Source organism: Triturus cristatus, chromosome 9 (genome assembly GCF_964204655.1).
Source record: "Triturus cristatus chromosome 9, aTriCri1.1, whole genome shotgun sequence".
In the NCBI taxonomy this organism is placed as follows: Eukaryota; Metazoa; Chordata; class Amphibia; order Caudata; family Salamandridae; genus Triturus; species Triturus cristatus.
Window position 1 is genome coordinate 152,960,862 of NC_140592.1, and position 25,481 is coordinate 152,986,342.

The 25,481-nt window shown below is 46.0% G+C and overlaps 1 protein-coding gene across 1 annotated transcript in view; it reads left to right on the plus strand.

Moving 5' to 3' along the window:
* IL17RB (interleukin 17 receptor B) overlaps window positions 1–25,481 on the plus strand; it is a 169,926-nt gene that overhangs the window by 17,556 nt on the left and 126,889 nt on the right. The window contains exons 3-5 of the mRNA XM_085627621.1: window positions 14,238–14,360; window positions 19,663–19,796; window positions 22,636–22,762. Coding sequence (XP_085483747.1) covers window positions 14,238–14,360; window positions 19,663–19,796; window positions 22,636–22,762 — 384 coding nt within the window. The remainder of the gene's footprint in view (window positions 1–14,237; window positions 14,361–19,662; window positions 19,797–22,635; window positions 22,763–25,481) is intronic.

The following is a 25,481-nucleotide window of genomic DNA, read 5'->3' on the forward strand; positions in this document are numbered from 1 at the left end:
AGTTGATTCCAGGATGTCTGAAGTCTTAGGACACAGCTCCTACCTTTAAGCAGATTCTAGGGGCCGGACTACCTGCTAGGTCCCTCCCTAAGGGTGGGACCAGGAAGGGGGGTGGTTACACCCCCAATCCTTTGTCCAGCTCGCCCCAGGTCCGGGGCTGGTGTGCCCCAGGACCGGATTGAACTGGCATATGCACCGAGGCTCCTTGTGAGCCTCAGGCATGTCTGGTTTCTTTCAAGCCCTACCTGACCAATACACAAAATCCTGTCTGGGGTGGTGCACGCACCTCCCCTGGCAGGAAACCCTTTGTCCACACCTCCCAAGCTGGAAGGACTCCCAGCAGCAGGAGGGCAGACTTGTGTCTGTGGTGGCAGCATCCATTTTGTGGAGCTGAGGCTATGTCTGATTTTACCCGGGTTTCAGGTACTGTACATGTCGTGTCCCTCTAGAAGGGTGGAATGCTAACCCCGTCGCCAGAATTGGCGAGGGGTTAGTATTCCAATTCGTATGACACCTTACTCGACATGTTTTGATAAAGCTAAACCAAAGATAGCATTTAACCGCGAGGTTCATAATGCACTTAAGGGTATATGGTATGACGATATCTGGAAACAGTAGAAGGAAGTTGTTCCGACCACTGCAGACAGGCTCAGCTCATGCCAGAGCACCATCTCACATGGAACCAAGCACTCTGCCTTCAGGATTGTTAAGGCCTGCCATAGGAGTGACTTACAGGTTAACATGTGTCCCATTTAAGGTTAGGTATAGGTATACTACACCTAAGTAAGAGGTGGTTACACCAACTTACCCCAGCTGAGTGATCAGCCAGTTGTGTCAAATTTGTTAGGCCAAGCCTGGGGTGGCATAATACATGCTGCAGCCCCTGGCAGGCCTTAGATACACCAATGCCCTGGGAACCTAGTGTACACTGGTACAGGGGCTCACAGGGTGATCCACTTCCAATTGGTTATGCACCTAGGGTGCATAGTGTCAATTTAGTTAGAGAGAACAGCAGGCTGGGGGTCTGATTAGCAGGCCCACAGCCTCAATATGTCAAAAACCAGTGAAGCAAAAAGCAAAAATTTGGGGTGACCATAGGATAGCAGACCCTACTCTCCTACACAACCCCCCCCCCCCAAACGCAGGGACATTAAACTAGCCTTGACCAGTCTCGTCTTCATGTCCTAAGTGGAAGTACCTGGAGAGACCATCTGCATTCCCATGGTCTGTACCTGGCCGGTGCTCCACTGTAAAGTCCATCCCCTGTAGGGAAATGGACCACCTAAGCAGTTTGGGGTTTTCACCCTTCATCTGATTTAGCCACAAGAGGGGCTTATGGTCGGTCTGAATCTTGAAGTGAGTGCCAAACAAGTATGGCCTCAGCTTCTTCAGGGCCCACACCACAGCAAAGGCCTCCCTCTCAATAGCTGACCAATTCTTCTCTCTGGGGGTCAACCTTCTGCTAATAAAAGCAATGGGTTGGTCTTGACCATCTACATTAAGTTGTGACAGCACAGCTCCCACACCCAACTCAGAAGCATCTGTTTGGACAATAAACTCTTTGGAGTAGTCAGGACTTTTCAGGATAGGTGCAGAGCACATGGCCTTCTTCAGGTCATCAAATGCCTTTTGACAGCTTACTGTCCACTGAACCTTTTTGGGCATCTTCTTGGATGTCAGATCATTAAGAGGAGTCACAATGGACCCATAGTTCTTAACAAACTTCCTGTAGTACCCAGTCAAGCCCAAGAAAGCTCGAACTTGAGTCTGGGTGGTTGGAGGAGACCAGTCCTTGATGGATTGTATCTTACTCTCCAGTGGTTGAACTTGGCCTCCATCTACAAGGTGGCCCAAATACACAACCTTACTCTGCCCTATCTGGTACTTAGTAGCCTTGATAGTGAGGCCTGCCTTTTGCAGAGCCTCAAGTACCTTCTTCAGGTGGACCAGGTGATCCTCCCAGGTGGAGCTAAAGACAGCAATGTCATCAAGATATGCTGCACAAAAGTCATCCAACCCAGTAAGGACTTGATTCACCAACCTTTGGAAGGTGGCAGGTGCATTCTTCAGACCAAAGGGCATCACCAAAAATTGATAATGCCCACCTGGGGTTGAGAATGCTGTTTTGGCCTTAGACTCCTCAGCTAATCTGATTTGCCAATAGCCAGCTGTCAAGTCAAATGTGCTCAAAAACTTAGCAGAAGCTAGTTTGTCTATGAGCTCATCTGCCCTTGGAATAGGATGTGCATCTGTCCTGGTGACAGCATTGAGTCCTCTGTAATCCACACAGAACCTCATCTCTCTCTTGCCATCTTTGGTGTGAGGTTTGGGGACCAGAACCACTGGGCTAGCCCAGGGGCTCTCTGAGGGTTCAATGACACCTAATTCCAGCATTTGGTGTACCTCAGCCTTTATACAGTCCCTGACGTGGTCAGGTTGTCTGTAAACCTTGTTCTTTACAGGCAGACTGTCACCAGTGTCCACCACATGGGTACACCAGTCAGTTTGGCTAGGTATCAAGGAAAACATGTGTTGAAATGATTGTAGAACCTGTCTACATTCAAGCTGTTGATGATCAGTGAGGTTGCCGCCAAGGGTCACTCCTTCAACTGAGCCATCCTCAGGGTTCTGAGACAACAGGTCTGGGAGAGGGTCACTCTCTTCCTCCTGTCCCTCATCTGTAGCCATGAGCAAGCCCATGTCTGCCCTGTCAACATATGCTTTTAACCTGTTAACATGGAGTACCCTGTGGGGACTCCTGGGAGTTCCTAGGTCCACCAAGTAGGTAACCTCTCCCTTCTTTTCCAGGATGGTATGGGGTCCAGCCCATTTGTCTTGGAGTGCTGCTGGGGCCACTGGCTCCAACACCCATACCTTCTGTCCTGGCTGAAACTCAACCAAGACAGCCTTTTGGTCATGCCAAGCTTTCTGTAAGGCCTGGCTTGCCTCCAGGTTTTTGGATGCCTTCTCCATATACTCAGCCATCCTGGAGCGGAGACCAAGTACATAGTCCACTATGTCTTGTTTAGGCTTTTTGGGAGGTAACTCCCATCCTTCCTTCACTAAACACAGTGGGCCTCTTACAGGGTGCCCAAACAACAATTCAAAGGGGCTGTAGCCAACCCCCTTTTGTGGGACCTCTCTGTAAGCAAACAGAAGGCAGGGTAGAAGGATGTCCCATCTTCGCCTGAGCTTTTCAGGTAATCCTTTGATCATACCCTTTAGGGTCTTGTTGAATCTCTCAACAAGCCCATTGCATTGTGGGTGATAAGGGGTGGTGAACTTGTAGTTGACACCACATTCCTTCCACATAGCTGTCAAGTATCCTGACATGAAGTTGGTACCTCTGTCAGAAACCACCTCCTTAGGAAACCCCACTCTGGAGAATACTCCCAGCAGGGCCCTGGCCACAACAGGAGCTGTAGTGGTCCTAAGGGGAATTGCCTCTGGATACCTGGTGGCATGATCCACTACCACCAGTATAAATCTGTGCCCAGATGCAGTGGGAGGATCCATGGGACCCACTATATCTATTCCCACTCTTTCAAAGGGGACCCCCACCACAGGTAGTGGTATTAGGGGGGCCTTTGTTGTGCCACCTGATTTGCCACTGGCTTGGCAGGTCACACAGGAGCGACAAAACTCCTTGGTATCTTCATTCATGTGAGGCCAGTGAAAGTGAGGGACAAGTCTGTCCCAAGTCTTATTCTGGCCTAAGTGTCCTGCTAAAGGAATATCATGGGCCAAGGTAAGAAGGAAGCCCCTAAATTGCAGAGGTATAACCAACCTCCTGGTGGCACCAGGTTTTGGGTCTCTAGCCTCTGAATAAAGGAGCCCTTCATCCCAATACACTTTATGGGTACCTTGAGCATTCCCAACAGCCTCAGCAGCAGCCAGCTGTCTGAGGGGTTCAAGAGAGGGACAGGATAACTGAGCCTGCCCCAAGTCAGTCCTGGAAGGTCCCCCTGTCCCCAGAAACTCAACCTGATCAGGTTCAAGCTCTTCAGGGACAGTTCCTTCAGGGTCCTCTAGATCATCTTCCTGGGAAGGCTGATCATCACCTTGAGGCAGGGGGGAAGGCACTGCCTTAACCCTCCTGTTCTTCTTCTTGGTAGGTGCTTGGTCCATTGTTCCAGGATCCAAGACCTGTGGTTCAGTAAGGCACTTTTTGGCCTGTGACCTGGTCACAGCAAGGACATGTGGTGATATACCTAACATCTCTGCATGTGTCCTGTACTCCACTTCTGACCATAGAGAACTCTCTAGGTCATTGCCCAACAAACATTCTACTGGGAGGTCTGCACTAACCACAACCCTTTTGAGGCCAGTTACCCCTCCCCATGAGAAGTTAACAACTGCCACACTGTGTGAAGTAGTGGCATTGCTGGCATTGGTCACCAGGTCATTCTCACCTGGTATGTACTGTCCAGGGTCCACAAAGCCTGGTGTTACCATAGTGACACTGGCACATGTGTCCCTGTAGGCTTGAGCCACTTTTTCATTAATTAAAGGAGTCTGTCTGTACTTGCGCAGGTTACTGGGGCTCACAGTCAGGGACAAATCCATGTCCCCATCACAGATCAAGACTGCCTGTGTCAGGGTTCTGTCTAAGTCAGAATATCCTTCAGTTCCCATAGTGATTCCCACTACACCCTTTGTTTGGGGACCAACACTGCTAACAGTAGTACTGGGAGCAGGTGCCTTAGGGGCAACAGTGTTGGGGGCTCCACCCTTTCCTACAATCACTAGTCCAGTGAGTTGTATTCTTGCAATGTTTGCACCAGGGTTTCTTTGGACCTTCTTTCTTCTTTCCTTTAGGCTGGGACCCACCCTCGTTAGTACTAGTTTGGCGCCCTGTTGAAGACTTCTGGTCTTTAGATTTCTGATCTCCACCCTTTTGGTCTGTTTTCTTCTGATCACCCCCTTGGCCCTGGTTCTGGTTCTTTTGCTTAACCCTGGTTCTGACCCATTTGTCTGCCTTCTTTCCCAATTCTTGGGGAGAGGTCAGATCTGAGTCAACCAAGTGTTGATGCAGTTGCTGGTTCTGACAGTTATTTAAAATCTGTTCTCTCATCATCAAATTGTACAATCCTGTATAATCAGATACCTTACTTCCCAGCAACCAACCCTCCAAAGCCTTAGTGGCACATTCAATGTATTCAGACCAGTCCTGAGTCTGTGTCTTCTGGGTGTCTCTGAACATTAACCTGTACTGTTCAGTGGTTAAGCCTAACCCATCAACTAGGACACTCTTCAGGACTCTGTAGTTTCTGACATCCTCCTCCCTAACTGTGAGGAGTCTATCTCTGCCTCTTCCTTCAAAGGAGAGCCATAAGATTGCTGCCCACTGGTCTTCAGGAACCTGCTGCACTTTGCAGGCTCTCTCAAGAGCAGTCATCTATTTGTGGATGTCATCCCCACTTTTGTAGGGGGGCACAACCTTGGACAGGTTCCTATTATCAAAGACCCTATCTTTGTCCTTAGGGACAATGCTGCCACCAGTGGGTATAGACCCACTCTCTTTAGGTTGCCTAGCCTTACTCAGTTTCTCTTCCATCAGAGCTACTTCTAGCTCCTGTTTCCTGATTCTCAGCTGAGCTTCCTGCATTCTGGCCTCATGTTCCCTCCTCTGAGGGGTGGTCATCCTTCTCCTGGAGTGACTTTGAGAGCCTCTAGAGGTATGAGAAGCATTAGATTCACCTGAGTGATTCCTTTGCCTCCCAAGCCCCTGGTTAAGTCCACTGGGGAGATCCAATGGGATGATCCCATTGTCAGTCCCCAATAGTCTTAGGTTAGCTGGGCCACGTATAACACTTGGCACTGGGCTAGTTCTCCCTTCATCCTCACTACCTTCTGTATCAGTACCCTTCTCACTTTCATCCTCTGTAGTATGAATCTCATCTAAGGGGTGACTATTGGAAAGGGGTACCTCAGTAGCATCTTCAGAAGGGGGGCCTCCTGTTCCAGTCCCTAAGGGGCCTAACTGGGAGGCTTTCTTGAGAGCTTTCTGATCTTCATCAGCTTGTAAAAGCTCCCTGAGTTCAGCAGAAGTAGGATTCTTGGGCTGTTTAAGGCCCCTGATATTTGCCAACTGCCTGAGCTCATTTTGATTTAGGGTAGCAAAGAGAGTTGGTGCCCTCTGGGGGTCACTCTCGACAGAGATGGGTACCTTGGACCCCTCTGCCCCCTCCATTGCTCTTAAGTGTGGGTGGATGTGTTGCAATCTACCTACACTTGGGTTTACCTACTAAACCTATCTAGTAGTTGTAGTCAGGGTGTGCTACTCCCTTTGCTCTACAACAACTAAGTTCAGTAGAACTTAAGTATATCTATCTTGTTTTATATGTACCTACAGGTACCTATGTGATCTTTCTATTGGTAACCAAGAGATTACAATGGTAAAACACAGCAAGCTCAAATCCAACCGCTGCTCACCAATGTGAGAAGTTGGCCTGGTATATGATGTTCACTAGTTAAAGTGACCACCTTGTACCATGCCAAGCAACCCTTATGGTGTGGTTGTAAGTCAACCTTTTCGGACTAGCCGCCCTAGTGGTAGCGTAGGCTAAGCAGTCTTTGAGGCTAAACTCGTTAAAGTGTGTTAAGCAGGCTGTTTTACCAAATGTAACCCCCCTTTATACCAATGAAAGGACACCACACAGATATATATTCAAAATATATATGTATTTAGTACTCAAAGTATCCCCTAGACTCTTTATGAGCACAGGAGCACAAATCGTTAAACAAGACAATGTTATAATATACAGAAGTTGCACTTTATATGGATGGGCCCTGGTGGCCACTCAAACCATATACTAAAATAGTGGTATAAGTACCACGAACAGGAAAGTGAAAAGGCCTAGGGCCTCTAGAATCGCTGGGCCTACAAGGAGCTAACTTCAGTTAGTGACCAGGAGGTCCACGGGTCGCGTGTGCAGTGAGGAAAGTTACACGCGGGCTCCCATAGGTTTTCAATGGGTGCGTAAAAGTTACAAAGTTACTGCAGAAAGGATCTTCTGAATGGACTACGATCTTAAGATTTGAAACACAGACACTAGAGATGATTCTCTACACTCGGGCACCGGAGTGCCAGCTTTACCTCACCCACAGGAAGCGGGTGCATAGGTCTCGAAGTGCGTCGGGTTTCTTCTATCGATTCAATGGAGCCTGTCGACAAAGATGCTGCAGGCAGTCGGTCCAGAAGAGATGCGGTGGATCCAAGAGTGGATCGGAGTTGTAGAAGACCTGAAAGCAGAGGGGACAGTGTTCACAGTCACTAGCCAGTGACCGGCGTGGCACCAGGTAGGTACCAGGCGATGTCGGGTGCCAACAGGTGATGAAGGGTAGCTTGTCTCCGCAGCCACGTGGTCCCTGAAGGTTGACGACGTCCAGGAGTCGGTTCACGAGCTGTCCCACGCAGGCTCTCGCTGTCGGCGGTGTCGGCTACTCAAAAGAAGCAAACAAGCCTTGGCAAAGGCAGGAGTCGTGGAAAAGAGGAAAGCTGATTGTTCTGACCAGCAAGGTCAGAGGGGCTGCTCTTTTGGAGAGCAGCTAGGGCCAGTCTGGAGCAACCAGACCAGCGTCGTTGATTTTAGGTTTGTCGCCAAAATGGCCACTAGCCAACGGGCCAGGGACCGGGCAGGCGCGTCGAGATGCAAAGTGCAGAGGGGCCCCACGCAGATCGTGGAGATGCTGGAGGGCTCACCTTTGGTGCAGATGCTGCTCGATGGTTGGGCTTCTCAGGACCCAAAGCACAACTTGGAGGGAGCCTCTGTTGTCGCGCTTGCAGCTTGTCGTCGGTCTTCCAAGATGGCTGGCTCCACGTGTCTCGGTGCCTCCACGGGTTCCTTCTTTGCAGGGACTGTGGATCGGGCTGTGAGAGGTCTGGAGGTCCAGTTCTTGTCGGGCTCTGGGCTCGGGCTCCGGCAGGAGGCGGCGGCAAAGCAGACGTTCAATAGCTGGTTGGTGCTTGCGTTAGCAAGATGGTCACTCCCTGACCATAGGAGAGATTTCCTTCAGTCCTCTGTGCAGCAGAGCATCAAAGTTCCCGTCTTCTTCTTGTGGTTAAGTTGATTCCAGGATGTCTGAAGTCTTAGGACACAGCTCCTATCTTTAAGCGGATTCTAGGGGCCGGACTACCTGCTAGGTCCCTCCCTAAGGGTGGGACCAGGAAGGGGGGTGGTTACACCCCCAATCCTTTGTCCAGCTCGCCCCAGGTCCGGGGCTGGTGTGCCCCAGGACCGGATTGAACTGGCATATGCACCGAGGCTCCTTGTGAGCCTCAGGCATGTCTGGTTTCTTTCAAGCCCTACCTGACCAATACACAAAATCCTGTCTGGGGTGGTGCACGCACCTCCCCTGGCAGGAAACCCTTTGTCCACACCTCCCAAGCTGGAAGGACTCCCAGCAGCAGGAGGGCAGACTTGTGTCTGTGGTGGCAGCATCCATTTTGTGGAGCTGAGGCTATGTCTGATTTTACCCGGGTTTCAGGTACTGTACATGTCGTGTCCCTCTAGAAGGGTGGAATGCTAACCCCGTCGCCAGAATTGGCGAGGGGTTAGTATTCCAATTCGTATCACACCTTACTCGACATGTTTTGATAAAGCTAAACCAAAGATAGCATTTAACCGCGAGGTTCATAATGCACTTAAGAGTATATGGTATGACTATATCTGGAAACAGTAGAAGGAAGTTGTTCCGACCACTGCAGACAGGCTCAGCTCATGCCAGAGCACCATCTCACATTGAACCAAGCACTCTGCCTTCAGGATTGTTAAGGCCTGCCATAGGAGTGACTTACAGGTTAACATGTGTCCCATTTAAGGTTAGGTATAGGTATACTACACCTAAGTAAGAGGTGGTTACACCAACTTACCCCAGCTGAGTGATCAGCCAGTTGTGTCAAATTTGTTAGGCCAAGCCTGGGGTGGCATAATACATGCTGCAGCCCCTGGCAGGCCTTAGATACACCAATGCCCTGGGTACCTAGTGTACACTGGTGCAGGGGCTCACAGGGTGATCCACTTCCAATTGGTTATGCACCTAGGGTGCATAGTGTCAATATGTCAAAAACCAGTGAAGCAAAAAGCAAAAATTTGGGGTGACCATAGGATAGCAGACCCTACTCTCCTACAAGCTTGTTGTCTCTGAGCGCTCCCAGAAAACCTCAGCGGGCCATTGTGCACTCGTTTTCAGCTTCTTTTCTCTGAGCACTCCCAGAAAACCACAGCGGGCTATTACGCACTTTGTTGAGCGTATTGTCTACCCTCTGCCGTAGATAGCAGCAGCATTACATTGTATACACACATTCATTATGTTGCCTAGACTTCTCCAAGGAAGTGACTGTAGCACTCATGAGCAGCTTATTGCCTATGAATGCACCATAGCATTGAGCTCCCATGTGCAGCTTGTTGTCTCTGAGCGCTCCCAGAAAACCTCAGCGGGCCTTTGTGCACTCGTTTTCAGCTTCTTGTCTCTGAGCGCTCCCAGAAATCCTCAGCGGGCCGTTGTACACCCGTTTTCAGCTTCAGTGTCTCTGAGCGCTCCCAGAAAACCTCAGCGGGCCTTTGTGCACTCGTTTTCAGCTTCTTGTCTCTGAGCGCTCCCAGAAAACCTCAGCGGGCCTTTGTGCACTCGTTTTCAGCTTCTTGTCTCTGAGCGCTCCCAGAAAACCACAGCGGGCTATTACACACTTGTGTTGAGCGTATTGTCTACCCTCTGCCGTAGATAGCAGCACCATTACATTGTATACACACATTCATTATGTTGTCAATGAACTCTCCTACACAACAGCAGAATGGCTTTATGCACTCGTGGTCAGCATCTTGCCGATTAAGGGCATAACATTTATTGATTTGTGTGGTGAAATCTCTGTAAATGTGTTTTGGAAAGTGGTGACCACCAGATTGTGTGGGTGTAAGTCTCTCCAAAGCAATCCAATCTTTCACGTGATGTCTCTTTCGCTAACCATCTCATACTCTTCTGCCGTAGTTCTCACCTAAGCACTAAATCTGTTTTCGGCTGCTTGGCTCGTAATGCCTGAAACTGGATGGATTATTTTTACTCATCTCCTGTGGTCTAAAGATACAAAGCGTTGTGCCTACCAGGGCCGGCTTTAGCGCTGGTGGTGCCCTGTCCGACAATGTTTGTTGGCGCCCCCCCAAAGACCACCTCCACCACGGATTCTCTCACTAGCACCCTTTAACAGTGACCAAGTCTCCAAACCACTTGATATCAGATGCTCCGAATTAGTTATATAGCGCCACTCATGCCAGTGTAGGGTGTCAGAGCACTTTGCATTACACACACATTACACAGAGATAATCAATCATACGTGTGTAAATTAGTGTAAAGGAAATGTTACATAAGCCGCAGGGCTAAAAGTGTAGGAGTCACGTGTCATCCATACTGGTAGGCAGTATAATTTAAGAGTGCTTGGTCAGGAGAAGCACAAAATCAGAGTTGAAAAAGAAACAGCATTGTTGGGAGTTTTCTCTAATAATAAGGATCGATTTCTAGCCAAATGATCCCTTTTTGCCACATTAATCAATGTTACAATGTATACTTTGCAGTGAGTATGAAGTTCTATGATGAAAATTAATAGCTCACTGTTCTATATTAGGACTTAAGTTTTAAATTGCAAGAAATAAAAGGTGTCTCTTTTAAAAGCAGTAACCTGCTGATCTGTTTACATGATATGTACTCTGTAATCTACTTGGTACACGTTCTTTGCAGCAGGCATATATCCCTCTGCACTAACTTCACATAAGTCAAAACCTCAACTTTACAAAACTCTGATCTGTCTCCAGGAAGGACATTAATCACAGGAGTTATCTTGATATTTTTGTGAGGTCTGGTAATTGCCGAGGAAAGTAACGCTGCAGCAGGTGCTTTAAAAACATAAAAAACTTGCAAACACGGCGCCCCCAGGAAGCCAACACCAGGTGCGGTGGCACCGGTCGCACCGCCCTAGAGCCGGCCCTGGTGCCTACCATTGACCAGGCAGAAATAGTATTAGTTGGCTGTATCACTCTTGTTTGTTCCTAGAGGTGGTCAGAAAATATTCTATGAAAACTAAGGGGCATATTATCAAGACAATTATCGCCGCTTTAGCGGCCGTTTTCGGCCGAAAAGCGGCGATAATTCTAACGCGGTATTATCAAGGACACGCTAACAGGCTTTAGCGTGTGTTTCCTTGTGTCATCACCCATTTCACTAACGCCTTGTATCTCATCGCTAATGAGATGCAAAGTAGGCGTTGCTCACATTCACTACATGGCAAAACATCGATAACGCAGCTTTGCGCTATTAACAAGCCTGCCCCATACCCGCGTTGCGACTATGAAAGTCGCGCAAAGATCCAATTAACTCTGGTTTCTAATGTCAGGAAAATTTCTGACTTAGCCATAATGCCCTATGGGAGGGGGATTGGCAGGCTAAATCCACCATAGTTTATTAGCAAGGAATTCCCTATCGCTGACATTTTATCGCTGGATTACTAGCGATATCCTAGCATTTCACCGCTTTCGCTGGAATTTTTATCACTTTGGAGATAGCTGTTGATAATAACGCGCTAATCTCAGTGATAAAATCCAGCGATAGCCGGCGATAACTTTAATCGCGCTAAGCGCGCTTAGCGATATTTATCGCTGTGAGTTGCTAATATGCCCTAAATAAGAAAGAAGCATTCCCATGGAAATTCTCATGCATTAGTTTGGAAAGGTCTCTACTCAATACATTTGTGTCATGTGAATTTTGGAACACTGCAATATTATTGGTGAAACAAAAATAGCAGAAACCTCTGTTAAAAAATCAGTAGATGCCAATAGCATCATTTGCTGCCACTAGGAAGCATTTACAAGAAGCACCTGGAACAAACTGGATTTTCTGAATAAAATTGAATTGGATATCCGCATACCCATGTGCCAGCAGAAGCAATTGGTAATGTTCCAATTGAATGACTGCTAGAGAGGTATGGGCCACATTGGTCCCGGTCAGTAAGAATGCGGGAAGTTCAGCTTAACAGAATTCACTCTGTCCGCCAAACCTAACTTGATTAACGTTTTGTAATAAAATGATGCTTCATCGTGCTTGTACTCCCCGACCACAACTTTCTGTTCTATTAGGCAACTTACATTCCTCCTCCTGTTGTTTTCTGCCATGGGACACTTTTCCCCCCTATGTAAACAAGAATGGCTGTGCCAAAGGAAATATTTGTTTTTCGCTGTGCAAGAGAAGGACGTAATTATAGGCCATGTGAGACCAGAGGTTTAACAATTAACCACAATCAAGGCCCTCTTAGACGTTTCCGAGGTATGGCCATGTGCCTACACCATTAACCCTTTTAAAGAGAATGGATGCTTTTCTGGACTAAATCTGAGTGGCTCTGTCTGTAGCAAAGAATGGTTTGCTCCACTGTTGCTAAGCTGCTTCTCACACAATCCTTTCTTCTCACGAATGTACCCAGTTTTGCTAAAGCTTCCACTTCAAGAAGCCCAGTATTCCTCGGGGTTCTTGCTGTTATCACCACCATAGAGCTGTAATATTTCCATTGTAAGGAAGTGAATATCCTGGCTGCTAATGGGTGCATCGAACGTTCGTCTGTTTGTTTCTCTGACATGCTGTCTTGGCATTCTTAGGGATTGGTTGTAGGACGTTATTTAATCGTCAACTTACATCCCTTGGTAGTTTTTCTTTTTTAAAGTGCCATTGATTTATAAATTCTGTGTCCTGCATAGGCAGGAGGGCAGGGCAGTTATTATGACAGTGACATGCAGCTGGATTTATTTGTTTGTAGAGCATTTCTTTTAAAGCTCCGGCTATATCCAATGTGGGCCCAAAATGTGCTCACTGCACCGGAGATGATATAGGCATAAGTGCTTTGGTCGTTAGTGCAGCACTTTCACCAGTTGGAATCCGAATACTGCCAGTGTCACATTTTTCACTGTTAATGCATTTTTTCATTTAGCCACATGGGTCAGCAGACACACATCGTGACATTTTATCTGTCACGTATACCATGCGTTCTTAATATAGTGATTCCCTAAGTGCATTGCTGCATCTCGTCTAGACATAACAGAACCCGTGACGGCCGCCACAAACAAAAAGTGGCGGGCGGGTGGATGGGACGCATGAGGGAGCGGGGGAGGGGGAGTGCGGGAGGGGGCGCACAGGGGTGCAAGTTTAATAATAATTTCTTTTAAAAGGAAGACATACCTGAAGCTGCCATCTGCCTCCCGCGTCGCGCCTCGGTGTTCTTCTTCCGGGTCCCAGCATACACTGGGACAGCATCACAGACTCCCTGTGCAATCCCTGCACTGCTCTCATGCTATAAGAGGAGCGCTGGGATGGGCCTGAGTGGGCCGTTTTGATGCTCCGCTCAGGACAGGGAGTCTGTGCTGTTTCTCCAACCCAACTGTTTTGAACCTAAGTGTGCATGTGTGTTTGGCCAGCCTAACGCACGCTGGTTCGGCCAGAAGATGAAAAATAGAATGATGATAGAATATCGTTTTATTTTTCACCTGTTAGCTCTGAGCAAGTGGGGCGATGCTCCTCCGCCATTGCGGAGGAGCCGCCCCTGAACAGAACGCGCACTGGGTTTAAGTTTGTTGCTAGTTTCAGGCTTTCATGAGAAGCCACCATATGGGTTAATGTTTTAAAAACGGAATACTTTTGTTGGCTGCATGTTTTAAATTCGTCCAATGTCTTTTATTTAATGCCCTTGTGTCAGCACACATTTTTTAGGTTTTGCCTGCACAACGATTGCGCTGTGCTTGTTTAGGTTTTCCTCTGCCCTTTACCTGATCTCCCCATAGATGCACCCATTTCAAGCGTACTTGTCTGGGGGAATGTTTTTTTCTTCGTCCTCTGTCCTTTACCTAATCTCCCCGGATTATAGTACCACCAGTAACAGCACAATATAATGCCTTTCTCAAGAAACAAGTCAGATCACTTTCACAGAGTTTCAGTAACCTATATTGCACACCTGCTCACCAGGTTGCAACTTACAACAAAAAAACAGCTTATTATTAATCACTTAGGTGAAACCTAATGCATTTACCAATGCTTGTCTACATAGTTATAAGAAGGCGTTATCAAAGTAGTTTTCCTTCACTTGTGCTGCATCTTGTGAAACTCAAAAGGATGTTCAACTCAGAAATATACCATTGTTATTGCAAATAACATGCACTCCTTTTCACCTAGCTAATTTTCATGTTACATATTCCGATGTCTTTAAGGTAATGGATACCCCCAAGAGTGGCTGGAAGGACTCAATCTAATCCCGGCAGATCTATATGAACTCAAAGTCGAACCAGCCATGACGCCATATTTGAATATATGCTGGACTCTAAGCGCATCGGGTAAGATAATCACGTTCTTGTCCATGTCGTAAGATCTCAGAGTCATATATACTTGTATAGCATGTTCTTGACGCAATCATCTCAATACTTTTACACATACACAATTGGCCCCATTCACAAGTGTCATTCACTAGTAAGCCAGGAGTACTGCAAGAGCGGGTCGCAGCAAATTCTTTATGAACGAGGCCTTGCCCCTTTAAGTATGCAGCTGACTAGTCTCTCAGACTTCAACTAAGCAAATGCTTAACGCTTTTAAAGCCACAGACACTTGTAAGGACAGACTACACCGTGCAAATTTAGCCGTATAATTTTTCCCCACTCTCATAAAGATGCACAATGCATTTCCATAAATGCCTTGATTGTGATCAGAAAGCTTGCTTTATCCCATCTATTAGTCTTTGTGGGTAACAATTATGTTGCTGCGATGGAATTTCAATTTAAAAATGTTTTGGAAAGAGCTTCAGCGCACTTGTGCTGCAAATTGTTTCACAAGTAAATGTAAATGTGCTGTAAAACGGCTGAAATCTAAGCGCAGTTTGCGTATCATTATTTGGGAACCAGGGGGCATATGTATCAAACCCTTTTACCCGTTCGCAAACTGGCCGATTCTCAGAATCGGACCGTTTGCGAACGGGAAAAGGCCTTTTGGGATGTATCATCCCAAAAGGGCATCGCAAATTAGAGAATCGCAAAATTTGCGATTCTCTATTTTGCGATTGCATTTGAGGAATCGCAAATTGCGATTCCTTAAATGCAATGTATGAAGCCTAGAAAAGTTGCAATTTGGCCGTAAGAAATCGCAAATTACCACCAACTTCAAGTTGGTGTTAATTTGCGATTTCATTGAAAAATGCACTTTTTGGCATTTTTCAAAGTGCCATGTGATGCACAGACATGCCCTTAGGGCATGTATGTGCGCCACATGTGCATACATACATATTTCAGGGGTGCAACAGGGTGTCCTTTTGACACCCTAGCACCCTTGGAATTGCATTCTCATTTTGCGATTCTCAAATTGCGAATCGCAAAATGAGAATGTCTTCCCATTCATTCCTATGGGCCTCCTAGCCCATAGGAATGAATGGGAAGGTTTTCCTTAATTGCGATTAGCAACTTGCTAATCGCAATTAAGGAATGCCAAGGAATCGCAAAACATTTGCGAATTTTTTATTACATCCCGTTTTGCAATTCTCAAATAGCGATTCCCTAAAAATCGCTATTTGAGATTTGCAAAAACGGAACTTGATACATATGCCCCTAACAGCAGTAAAATGCATACATTTCAGTTCCAGCCATAATGACAATTTTACTGTTAATGCATAATATTATGTTTGGGGGGTAATCCTATGTATCGAAAACATTTATCTCCTGAAGTAGTTTTTACAATTCTGCTAGGACGATACCAGTGGTGCACAATTATGCGGTGTTTGTTTGCAACTCCTTCGCATTTTCATTGATGCTGCTGACAAAGAGGGTCACTGGCATAAGGCAGTTTGCAAAGAACTTCATCAAATAAACAGTTACCCACTCTGTGACTGTCGACAGACGTCTCTGCCTCTTGCGTCATTATTGTAAGGAGGTATTTAAGAAACCAAATGCAAAATGTAGTGAAGAAGACATTAAATATTAGTGGAAGAAGAAATCACTTAAGCTCCTGAGCCGAAGTGTTCCATTTTTTCTCCAGGGGGCACCATAATCTTAGAAAACTCCATGAGGGATGCTATTCAATCTCAAGGTAGTGCTGTAACGGCCTTGTAGGCTGCAATGATCGGAAGATTGCATGTGGATAATGATGATGGAGAACTTGCTGCAATAGGAATTGTTGGTAAATAAGTATTCTTGGCAAGAGACATTAAGGGGCCTATTACGATGTCGGTCAGATGAGCATCTGACTGACATCATAGCCGAAACGGACTGCCCGACAAGGAGTCGGCGGTCCCGCTTGCATTATTACGATGCGACCACCTTGACGGCGGTCAGAAAGTGTATTTTTTCTAGCCTGTGTATGGGCACTAATTTATTTTCATTCTGTGGCAGACTTCAGGTCAAATGGTGATGAGAATTCCATAAGTACTCGCAGATACCTGTTATTAATATTTGGATTTGTAAGGCGCAATCGAATCATCCCCAGGGGGATCTCTCTCTACACTGAAGTGACAGGCAGCAGACTGAGGATTACTGGTTAATGACAGAACAACCACGTTTTGAGTAGTTTTCTGAACTGTCTAAAATTGGAACAGGCTCGTATGTCATCTGGCAGTCTGTTCCAATGGACAGGGTGAGGTATGAGAAGGAGCGGCCTCCGACTCCAACTCTCCTGATTTTCAGGTGGCTGCGCAGCTGCTGTCGGTTGCTCGAACTCAGTTGGCGTATGTATGTGAAAAGTGAACATGTATAATTGTTGTAACTTGTGTCTTATTTTTAACGTATACACTTTAAAACACACACTTTTACCCACCACACATTTTTTGAGACCAATACGTCCATTCACCTGACCTGTTTTCTTGGATTTAAAAAAAATCATATTGATATGAGGGCCTAACTAAAATATATTCTAATATATGTTTTTCCATGGTTCTCTACTAACGTCAGTAATTAGCGAACAATATAGATAATCCATAAAATTCCCTTTACAAATCGTATGTTGAAAAGAGATATTAATGATTCAGTACCTAAAAAACAAGTAAATGCCCCATGTTTGGTAATATATGCAGACATTACTCCCAGAGCGCACTTCTCATGGACTTACACCAATGTCACAAATAACACCCTTGATGAAATCACATATCCGAGCACCGCTGTCAACATACAGTAAGAAGACTACATTGCCACTGTCTCTGCGCACACATGGAAAATAACAATCCTTTCTGGCTACAGTGATTTCATCAATGATGTCCCTGGTCAAACAATACCTGAAGTTAGCAATGGTCTCATCAGTTATGTGATTTCTGATATCATTTATGAATATAGATGATAAAAGGTACTGAACCTCCACTCACTCCTAATACCTCTTAAATATTTATTGTATTTGGTAAAGCGGTAGCACCGCTGTCTACATATAGGTATCCTTGCGCCTACAACTGGGGGATATCATGATTTGGCCACGCCTAACAGGCCTAATAGGCCATTGTCTTGGGCCTTGTCACATGTCTACTCATCCTTCCACTTGAACTCAGAGGGCATGCCTTCAGTAGTTTAGAGTATAGGCTTTCCGCAACCTGTGCCCACTCCTCTGTCTCAAGGGCCTCATGAACAAGGCCTTCAGCCTCGCCCTTGGGCACAAGAGGGAAGGTGTAGTCAGTGGGGCACTGGAATTGGGGAATATGAACTTCACCCACTCCTCTTATGCCCGTACCCTCTGACCAAGGTGACATGGTGGGACTGAAGGCAACATCCGTAACCCAGGGTCCTCTGGGCATGTATGAATGTTGTGCTCAGTGGGCTAACACCAAGGCAGATGACCCTTATCTTGGCCAAAGGGTACCATTAGTGTCCAGAGCTTCCCAGTAAAGGTGAAAGGATCTTTCCTACAGTTCTTAGGCAGACAAAGTGTTCTTGATGTGTTGTGAAATGCCAGGCCTTGCTTCCAGAACCCTCTGCGCAACAACAGAGGAAGTGCCTGGTGGGCTAATAGAGTGTGAGGACTGGGTGTGGCTCATGTACCAACCAAGCCAAACCCAGTGTCCAGCGCCCACAAGGAGTATCAAGACCCAGATACATGGTGTGGCTGGGCAGTGTGCCTTGTGGACTCAGGGACAGGGGTTGCTGGGATTGGGTACTGGTCACGGTCAAAGGTTACACCATATGTTCATGGCTCAATCAGTGTTTTCAGAGCTCAATCAATGCATTCTGAAGACATGGGGGTGGGTACAGGGAACACTGGAGGACATGTTCAAGAAATACTGAGGTCACAGGTAAAGCCAAAGTGAAGCACTTGTTCAAACATTTCATCATAACCCTCTACCCCCAAAAAATAACAATCAAAACGCTTAAGGGAAGTTATGGATCGCATTGAAGGAAGATTAGGATTGCAATCCACAAACCTAAGGACCAATGTAATTTGCCAGGTATGGTTAGCTACACAAACATAATTGCCCTGTTCATGACCTCACGAATGATAATAAAGACCACAAGACAAATTCTACTATCCATTTTAGTATTAAGATATAAGTTCTTTCAGGACTAGCAAAAATCAGAGGGTCGACCAAAGAACATGAGTCAAAGTCACTTAGAAGCCTCAAGTGCCTCTTAATTTTTCCACAAGTCAGAATTCTGTGCACAGTGTGATGACCACCACATGTTTTATTGAATACAATGGCACACTAAGGAGCATATTTACAAGCCCCTACCGCCACAGGAACATCACTTTTTCTGACGTTCCTGTGGCGATAGGGGCTTCGCCTTATTTACAGGGTGGCGTTAAGCCACTTAGCATGGCTTAATGCTGGCCCCCTTTCATGCAACACTTAGCATGAAAGGGGTGGCAATGGATGTTGTGGTGGGCATTCTGACGCAACACCCATTGATTTTGACACTGCACCCTATTTACAAGGGTGGCGTCAAACAGGAGGCAGCGCCAAAATTAAGAGCAGGGAAAACCTGGTCTTAACAAAGCAAAACGAGGAGAAATACTTTATCACGCCTCATTTTTGCTGTTTTTGTGTGTTAGAAACAGCAAATCGCAATGATTAACTGTTCATGTGCAGGAAAGTGTCCCTTCTTGCATGTAAACAATCATTTAAAAAAATGACGATTTGCAACTACTATGTGTGCAGCACACATAGAAGTTACAAATCACCATTCTGGATTATTTCTGTGCAGGAAGAGACACCTTCCTGCACATAAACAATAATTTCCTCAACGCAGGCATTGGCTCTAGGCAGCTGAATTTAGTGCCAGCACCTGGAGAAACGCAGGGCTGCACTGTATTTTTGTAAATAAGGCGCATCCCTGCGTTTCTAAAGTGACGGAGCGCGGCGTTAGCTGTTTTAGAGCTAACCCGTGCTCTGCCACTTTATTATAAATATGCCCCTAAATTCGACGTCAAATACACGACAAATAGGCATATGCACTGGGTTAGAACAAACTGTAATAAAAAACGCATTACGACGATAAAAGATTATTGGATTTCAGAAAATTAACAAAACAACGTTCAGCACATGTAGGTCTGATTACTTGTCACTCAAATCTCATTCACTCGTGGTTCAATTCTACATAATTAAAAAGTGGTCTGAAGCATGGATTACGGTTTATGGCGATGCATGGAACACTGTGCTGTTTCATCATTAATGTTTTATTGCAGGAAGCATCACGCACCTGAAGGCCACTTTCATCGAACTGCAAATATTTCAAGACGATGCTACGGAGGAGACATTCACTGTTCGGTGCAATTACACAGAGCCCTTCGAAAGTTCAACCAGTCCGAATGGCGAACTAGTAAGACTTTGTTATCACGTGCATGCGTAGAATTTATGACTTGATTCCAAAATGTTACCTGCATGAATTCAGCATAATGCACAGCATCTTCAGCTGCCTTCCTTAACTGGTGTGTAGTGACTGCCAAAATTGTTCATAAACTCTTCTAAGAATTCCCTAAAGCGTACAACCCTGCAAATCTCATTGACTCATACCAGCCTCTCCAAAAATTATAATTCATTTGAGTTCTTCATTTTCTACTAAATTCAAAACCTCTCTGAAGGATACAATCTATTGTAAAAGCAAAAATAAACGTTGTTTTGTTTTTCTTTGGTTTTGCCAAAGCTTGATGCAGTGTACTACTCTTATCCTGACACACTGGTCATGCTACGGGAGGGCATCATGGAAGTCATTGGTGCTACACTTCGTCTTTATTATATTAGCCTAAGAAAACAGCTTGACTAAAAGCACAGGGCATCCACTTCCAGATTATGCACAGACAACATTTTTCGTTTTCCCTTATGTTTTTGTAATTTATGCAAATTATGTGAAATGTTGAAAATTAAGCCAGTGCAAAATGTTGCTCATTTGTTTTCTGCAGAGGACTTTTTGAAGCAGAAACAGTTTCGCTGAAGACAGTTTTAAGTAGAAAATATGTCACAAGATATACTTTCTACGTGAACCAGTTCCCTTGTTAGTATCTTGCAAAATATGCCCTCATGTACACTGTTCACTTGAGATGCCACAGAGTGAATTAATTGTTTTTACATATAATTTAGCATAATTTTCCTGACATCTTGCGTAATTTGCAGGAACAAAATTACACTATTTGGCATATTCTTATTCCAGATCTGGGTGGAAATGGGGGCAGCTAAGCTTGCTGGCCCGCCCCAGACACTGTTCGTCATCAGTGGCACTGGGCACTCCTCATTGGCTCCCAGGGAAAAGAGGATCACTTTAATGCACTATGCCATGTCCATCGAGCCTCAAACCTATTCTCATATTATGTCCCGGGTCCCACACTGTAATCATCAGATGCCTTCCTTTGCAGGTCCCTAGATTCCCAACGTGCACACATAGGAGGCAAATCATTTTAAGTTGTGGCTGCCAGATATGGAAAGCCCTCCCACAATGCTGCATTAGTGCTACTGATGAACTACAAAATGCTATTCATTAACCTACCTGTGGCGACCTCCGCCTCTGCTGTTTTTTTATGTGGAGCACTCTGCCAATGTAGCGGTGATCTCTGCATGTTATTTAGGTGTGTATGTGGGAGGGACGAGAGGAAGTGGTTCAAAAATGGGATACACTTACCACAAAATGAGAGAGGCTAGGGAAATGTAGGGAGGGGTTTAGGCAGGGATATACTACTGCAAATACCCACTCAGAAAACAGCCTATTGCTGTTCACAACTACACTTCTTTAGTTTCTACAGTCCTAAAGGTGAAAAAAACTGTAATAAATATAATCCAGCCCAGCCTTGGTGTAAAATACGCACCACACATGGCCAATCACAAGTCCTGACACACTCCCATAGAAAATAATGGAGTCAGGGACTTAAAATAACACGCTATTGGAAATATAGATCTTGAAGACCTGAAAGGAAACAGACCCCACAAAACATTTTCCCAATTTGTACCTCAGTCTTTGAAACGTAACAGTTATAGATATTCTTGTGGAAGATAACGGCCAACAAATAACTCAGGCTGATTTTCTTGGGCCGAAGTGATTACATTTAGGGATTTAGGGTGTATCCTGCAACACTAGCTTAAGTGGATAGCCAACTGCAATCTATAATTACCCCTTGCCTTTCCTCCATATATTCATTTGGGATCTCTTTTGAGCTTCAAGGTTCTCAGTTCCTGATTTCTCCAAATCCACATTCTCAATCCCAGCTACCTTCTTCACCACAACAGACAGCCTGCAAACCATTTTGCATAATAAAGAGCTCTAATCAATAAGAAAGAATTCTTTTGAGACCAAATCAAACAGTCTGTCTCAAATCCCCCCTTTTAGCCTTGCAAATACTATTCACAGAACCATAGCTCATTGAATATTTGCAGACATAAGACATAATTCCTCCATTGATTGGGAGAAATGCTCCATAAAGTCTGTATCTCAGTATTGTCAAACAACCTGTTTATCTTCGCACAATACAATATCGTTCATGTCTCAACAATTAATATAATCAATAGTCACACTCTGCTTTTGACTTTATATTGGCTCCTCCACGCCCCCCTGTTTCTCCTGTGCTTCGTCCCGCTTTACATCCCCTATTCATTGTCTTTGCTCCTTCCAGAGCTGCCTGCCCCTCTTCTAATCCAGGTTTGCTGCCTCAGTTGACTTTGCCAATGCAAGATGCTTGTATAAAGTGCCATCACATTGCGACACAACTTGATAGCCACTTTAGGAGTTTAAAAGGAATAGAAAAAACAATTATTCTATACATTCCAGACACCCATCACAGTGCATCATCATGTTGCATAACGCAATGTGGCGACCATCTTGTAAATATAGAAAACAACAGTTTTTAAACTTTTAGTGTGGCTGGTTGCAAGAGCATTACAAACAAATCTGGTGCTGGAAAAGATAACAGGGACAGTCACAAATTACTGTTAAAGCAACACCTTTTGGCTTTGCCAATGAATATGTGTGTGGTTTTTGAATGTGTAATGACAAAGTTTACATAATTATTTGGGGTAATAACATTAAAGATTTGGTTCTGGCTCGCAATTCACAAGTTTCTGTTAATTTATTCACTTTTCCTGAAATATATTTTTACAAAAGAGCAATGTGAAACAAACTTAGCTGGCAACTTCCTTAAAGATGGATATAATTGTTCTTTGTGGTTCTATTCTAGTGGAGATTTTGCCATGATGCCTTTCCTGTAAAACCGGATACTTATTATTTCATCAGTGCAAACAATATACCAGTAGCAAAGATAGGCGATGATCCACCAAAAAGGACTTTCCAGTACAATTCACCAGGTACTACTTTATTCTATGAGCAACATTAAATTGGAATTATTTTATCTGTGATTTTTTTTTTCCTCACATGATTGCTTACAAGTAAGTTTGTAATCCCTCCATAAGCCATTATTCATTCAAAGACACATATGTAACAGAAAATATTACAAGTATTATCTCAGCATCAGGTACTAATGACTTTGTTTTAAATTGTATGATTAATTGTGTTTTTATTTTTTAAATACATTGATTTTATATAAACATTCTATATCAAAATTGCCAAATTGGAAGACCATCAGTGTTCAATTCTATGTCAGGACCGGAGGCGAGGATTATGCTATTCTTTCTTCACTTTATTGAATAGCAGCCACTTTAAGGTCAAAAACGACCTTTCCCATGAACCATAGGGAATAACATCAAAACAATAGAGTGTCCATAGATAGAATGTCCCATCCAGTGCACCAATCAGGAGTTCCCAGGGTGCTGATAGTCCTCTGTCCCTGACCATGCTTCCTCTTTCTTCGGTGCTTGCAGCCAAGATAAGTCTCCTTTTTTCCTTCTGTTGCATTGTTATGAGAATTTATGGTATTGCTTTATATATATAATCAGGTTATTGCTGTTTGAACTGTATGATCGCAGGCTTTGTTTTCGTTCACGCGGCTTGACAGCCTGCAGCGTTTCTGTGTTTGCCGTTCTTTCACGACGCGTTGTCAGGGGCGCGTCGCCCGTTTTGAATGTCAAACGTGTTTTCCTATCAGGGTTTGATTTCATCTGCTAGCCGCCGCTACTCGGTGCCTCGCTCCGGCCGTGGGAGTCTCCCTGCTCCCAAGCGGCCGTACCTCGGTGCCGGCTTGCGGTGTATGCGTCATGCCGCCAGAGGGCGCCTGACAGCGTCTCTGACGCGGCGCGCGCCTGGGATTCTGCGCATTCCTGATTGCGTCGAAACCCAGGCTGCATTGCCGCGTGAGCCTTGTCTGTGTCTGCCCTACACCCCTGACAAGGGTCAGTGCTCTTTGCCATTAGGCACTTAATTGCATGTTTTTCTCCTCACCCCCCTTGAACGCCTGTTTTCACGGGTCTGTAGCTGCTGTTAGGCAGCATTTGGCAGCGTTTGACTGCCTGGGGGTCCGTATATTGTAGGCCAATAACACTCTGTTGGCAGACTCTGTAGTGCAGATTCGCTCTGCAGGTATCCATTTGCTGGCAGACTGCCCATTTATATATTTTTGCACCAGGGCTGTTTGGGTCCCAGGCTTTCGGGCCTTAAATTGCGAGCACTGCCCGCCCATATTACCGGCTGACACCCAGCCCCCCATTATTAGAGGTTTACCGCCTCGATTTTTCTACTGCTCTAGTCATCACTTACCTGTTATCTTACTTATCTCTCCATGGAGACCTATCAGGACGACGTCTATCCAGACGATCAATGGGAAGAGGACCCTCTTCCATGGGATGATGACTTTTATGACACGGTTGATGACTCAATACATAAGGCGGTAGAGCACGCCATTACCCCTCTTGAGGAGTGGCTATCCCGAAAAATTGACCAGGCCTGCGAAAAGCTAGCCAGAGCCGCGCAGGCCTCGTCCAAAGGCCTTTCCCCCAGCTGTCAAGCCACAGACATACACCAACCACCAGCCAAACGTGCTAGGGATGCGGGGTGGATTCTGATGCATTCAGCCGCCTTAAACAAGCTTTTCTTGCCAGTTCTGTTCCGCCAGGAACCCCCTCTACTTCGGCAGACGGGGACCCTGGGGACCCGGACGCCTCTCCTGAACAGTCCCGCCCCTGGCTTCCTTCCAAGTCAGCGCCAGCCTCTACCGAGCCAAACTTGTGTGCGGACATGCTGGACCCGGACGATGTCTTGCATCCACGCTCCTCTGACTGGGCCCCCTCTGAGAAGGTCGCCCAGTATGTGGCCAGCAGGATCCGCCACCCTCTTGAGCCGACAGCTCATAGTTGCCTTAGGGCAGAGTGCCCCCGCCCTTCCTTGGAGGGGAAGGTAGCCGCCACTCCTGAGATTGACCCCAGAATGGCTACTTTTTTACAAAAATTTGTCAAAGACCCCAAGAAAGGCATCGACAGGTCCTGGCGCGCCTGTCAAGACAAACTACTGGATGTCTTTGGGCCCGCTACCAAAATCCTAGATATAGCCGAAGAGGCCAAGGTCTCAGGCTCTCTCATATCCTGTGAACACCTCTCTTCCTGGGCCCAGCGTGTTGTGGTGTTCCTCGGGAACACCAACTGCGTGCTTTCCACAGAACGGCGCAGGTCACTTCTCATCAAGGTTGACCCCAAGCTTGGGGATCTGGCGGACACTGAAGCGGGCCCAGTCGCACAGGGCGGCCTCTTTGGCGAACCCTTTATCAAGGAGCTAGGGAGGTTCGTTAACACCTTTACCTCCCTGGATAGAGTGCAGACTTCCATCAGGAAGGTATTTCGCCCTCGGGTTTTCCGCGGGACCGGGCAGGGTAGGGGCCGCTCGTCCAGCCGTCCAAATCAGCACAGAGGGCAAGGCTCCAATCAAGGACAATATCAGGATCAAGCCCGCTTTGGAAACTTTTACCCCACCCGTGGACGCCGAGGCAAGAACAGAGGTGGCAGAGGAGGAGAAGGCTCCAATTCTTCTGGTGATTGTTCTCCCTTCTAAAAGTGGGGAGCTGTCTGTCGCATTTTTCCCAATGTGGACTTCCATCACGGGGGAGTTTTAGGGGACTCCTTTGCAGCTCGTTCCTCCCCG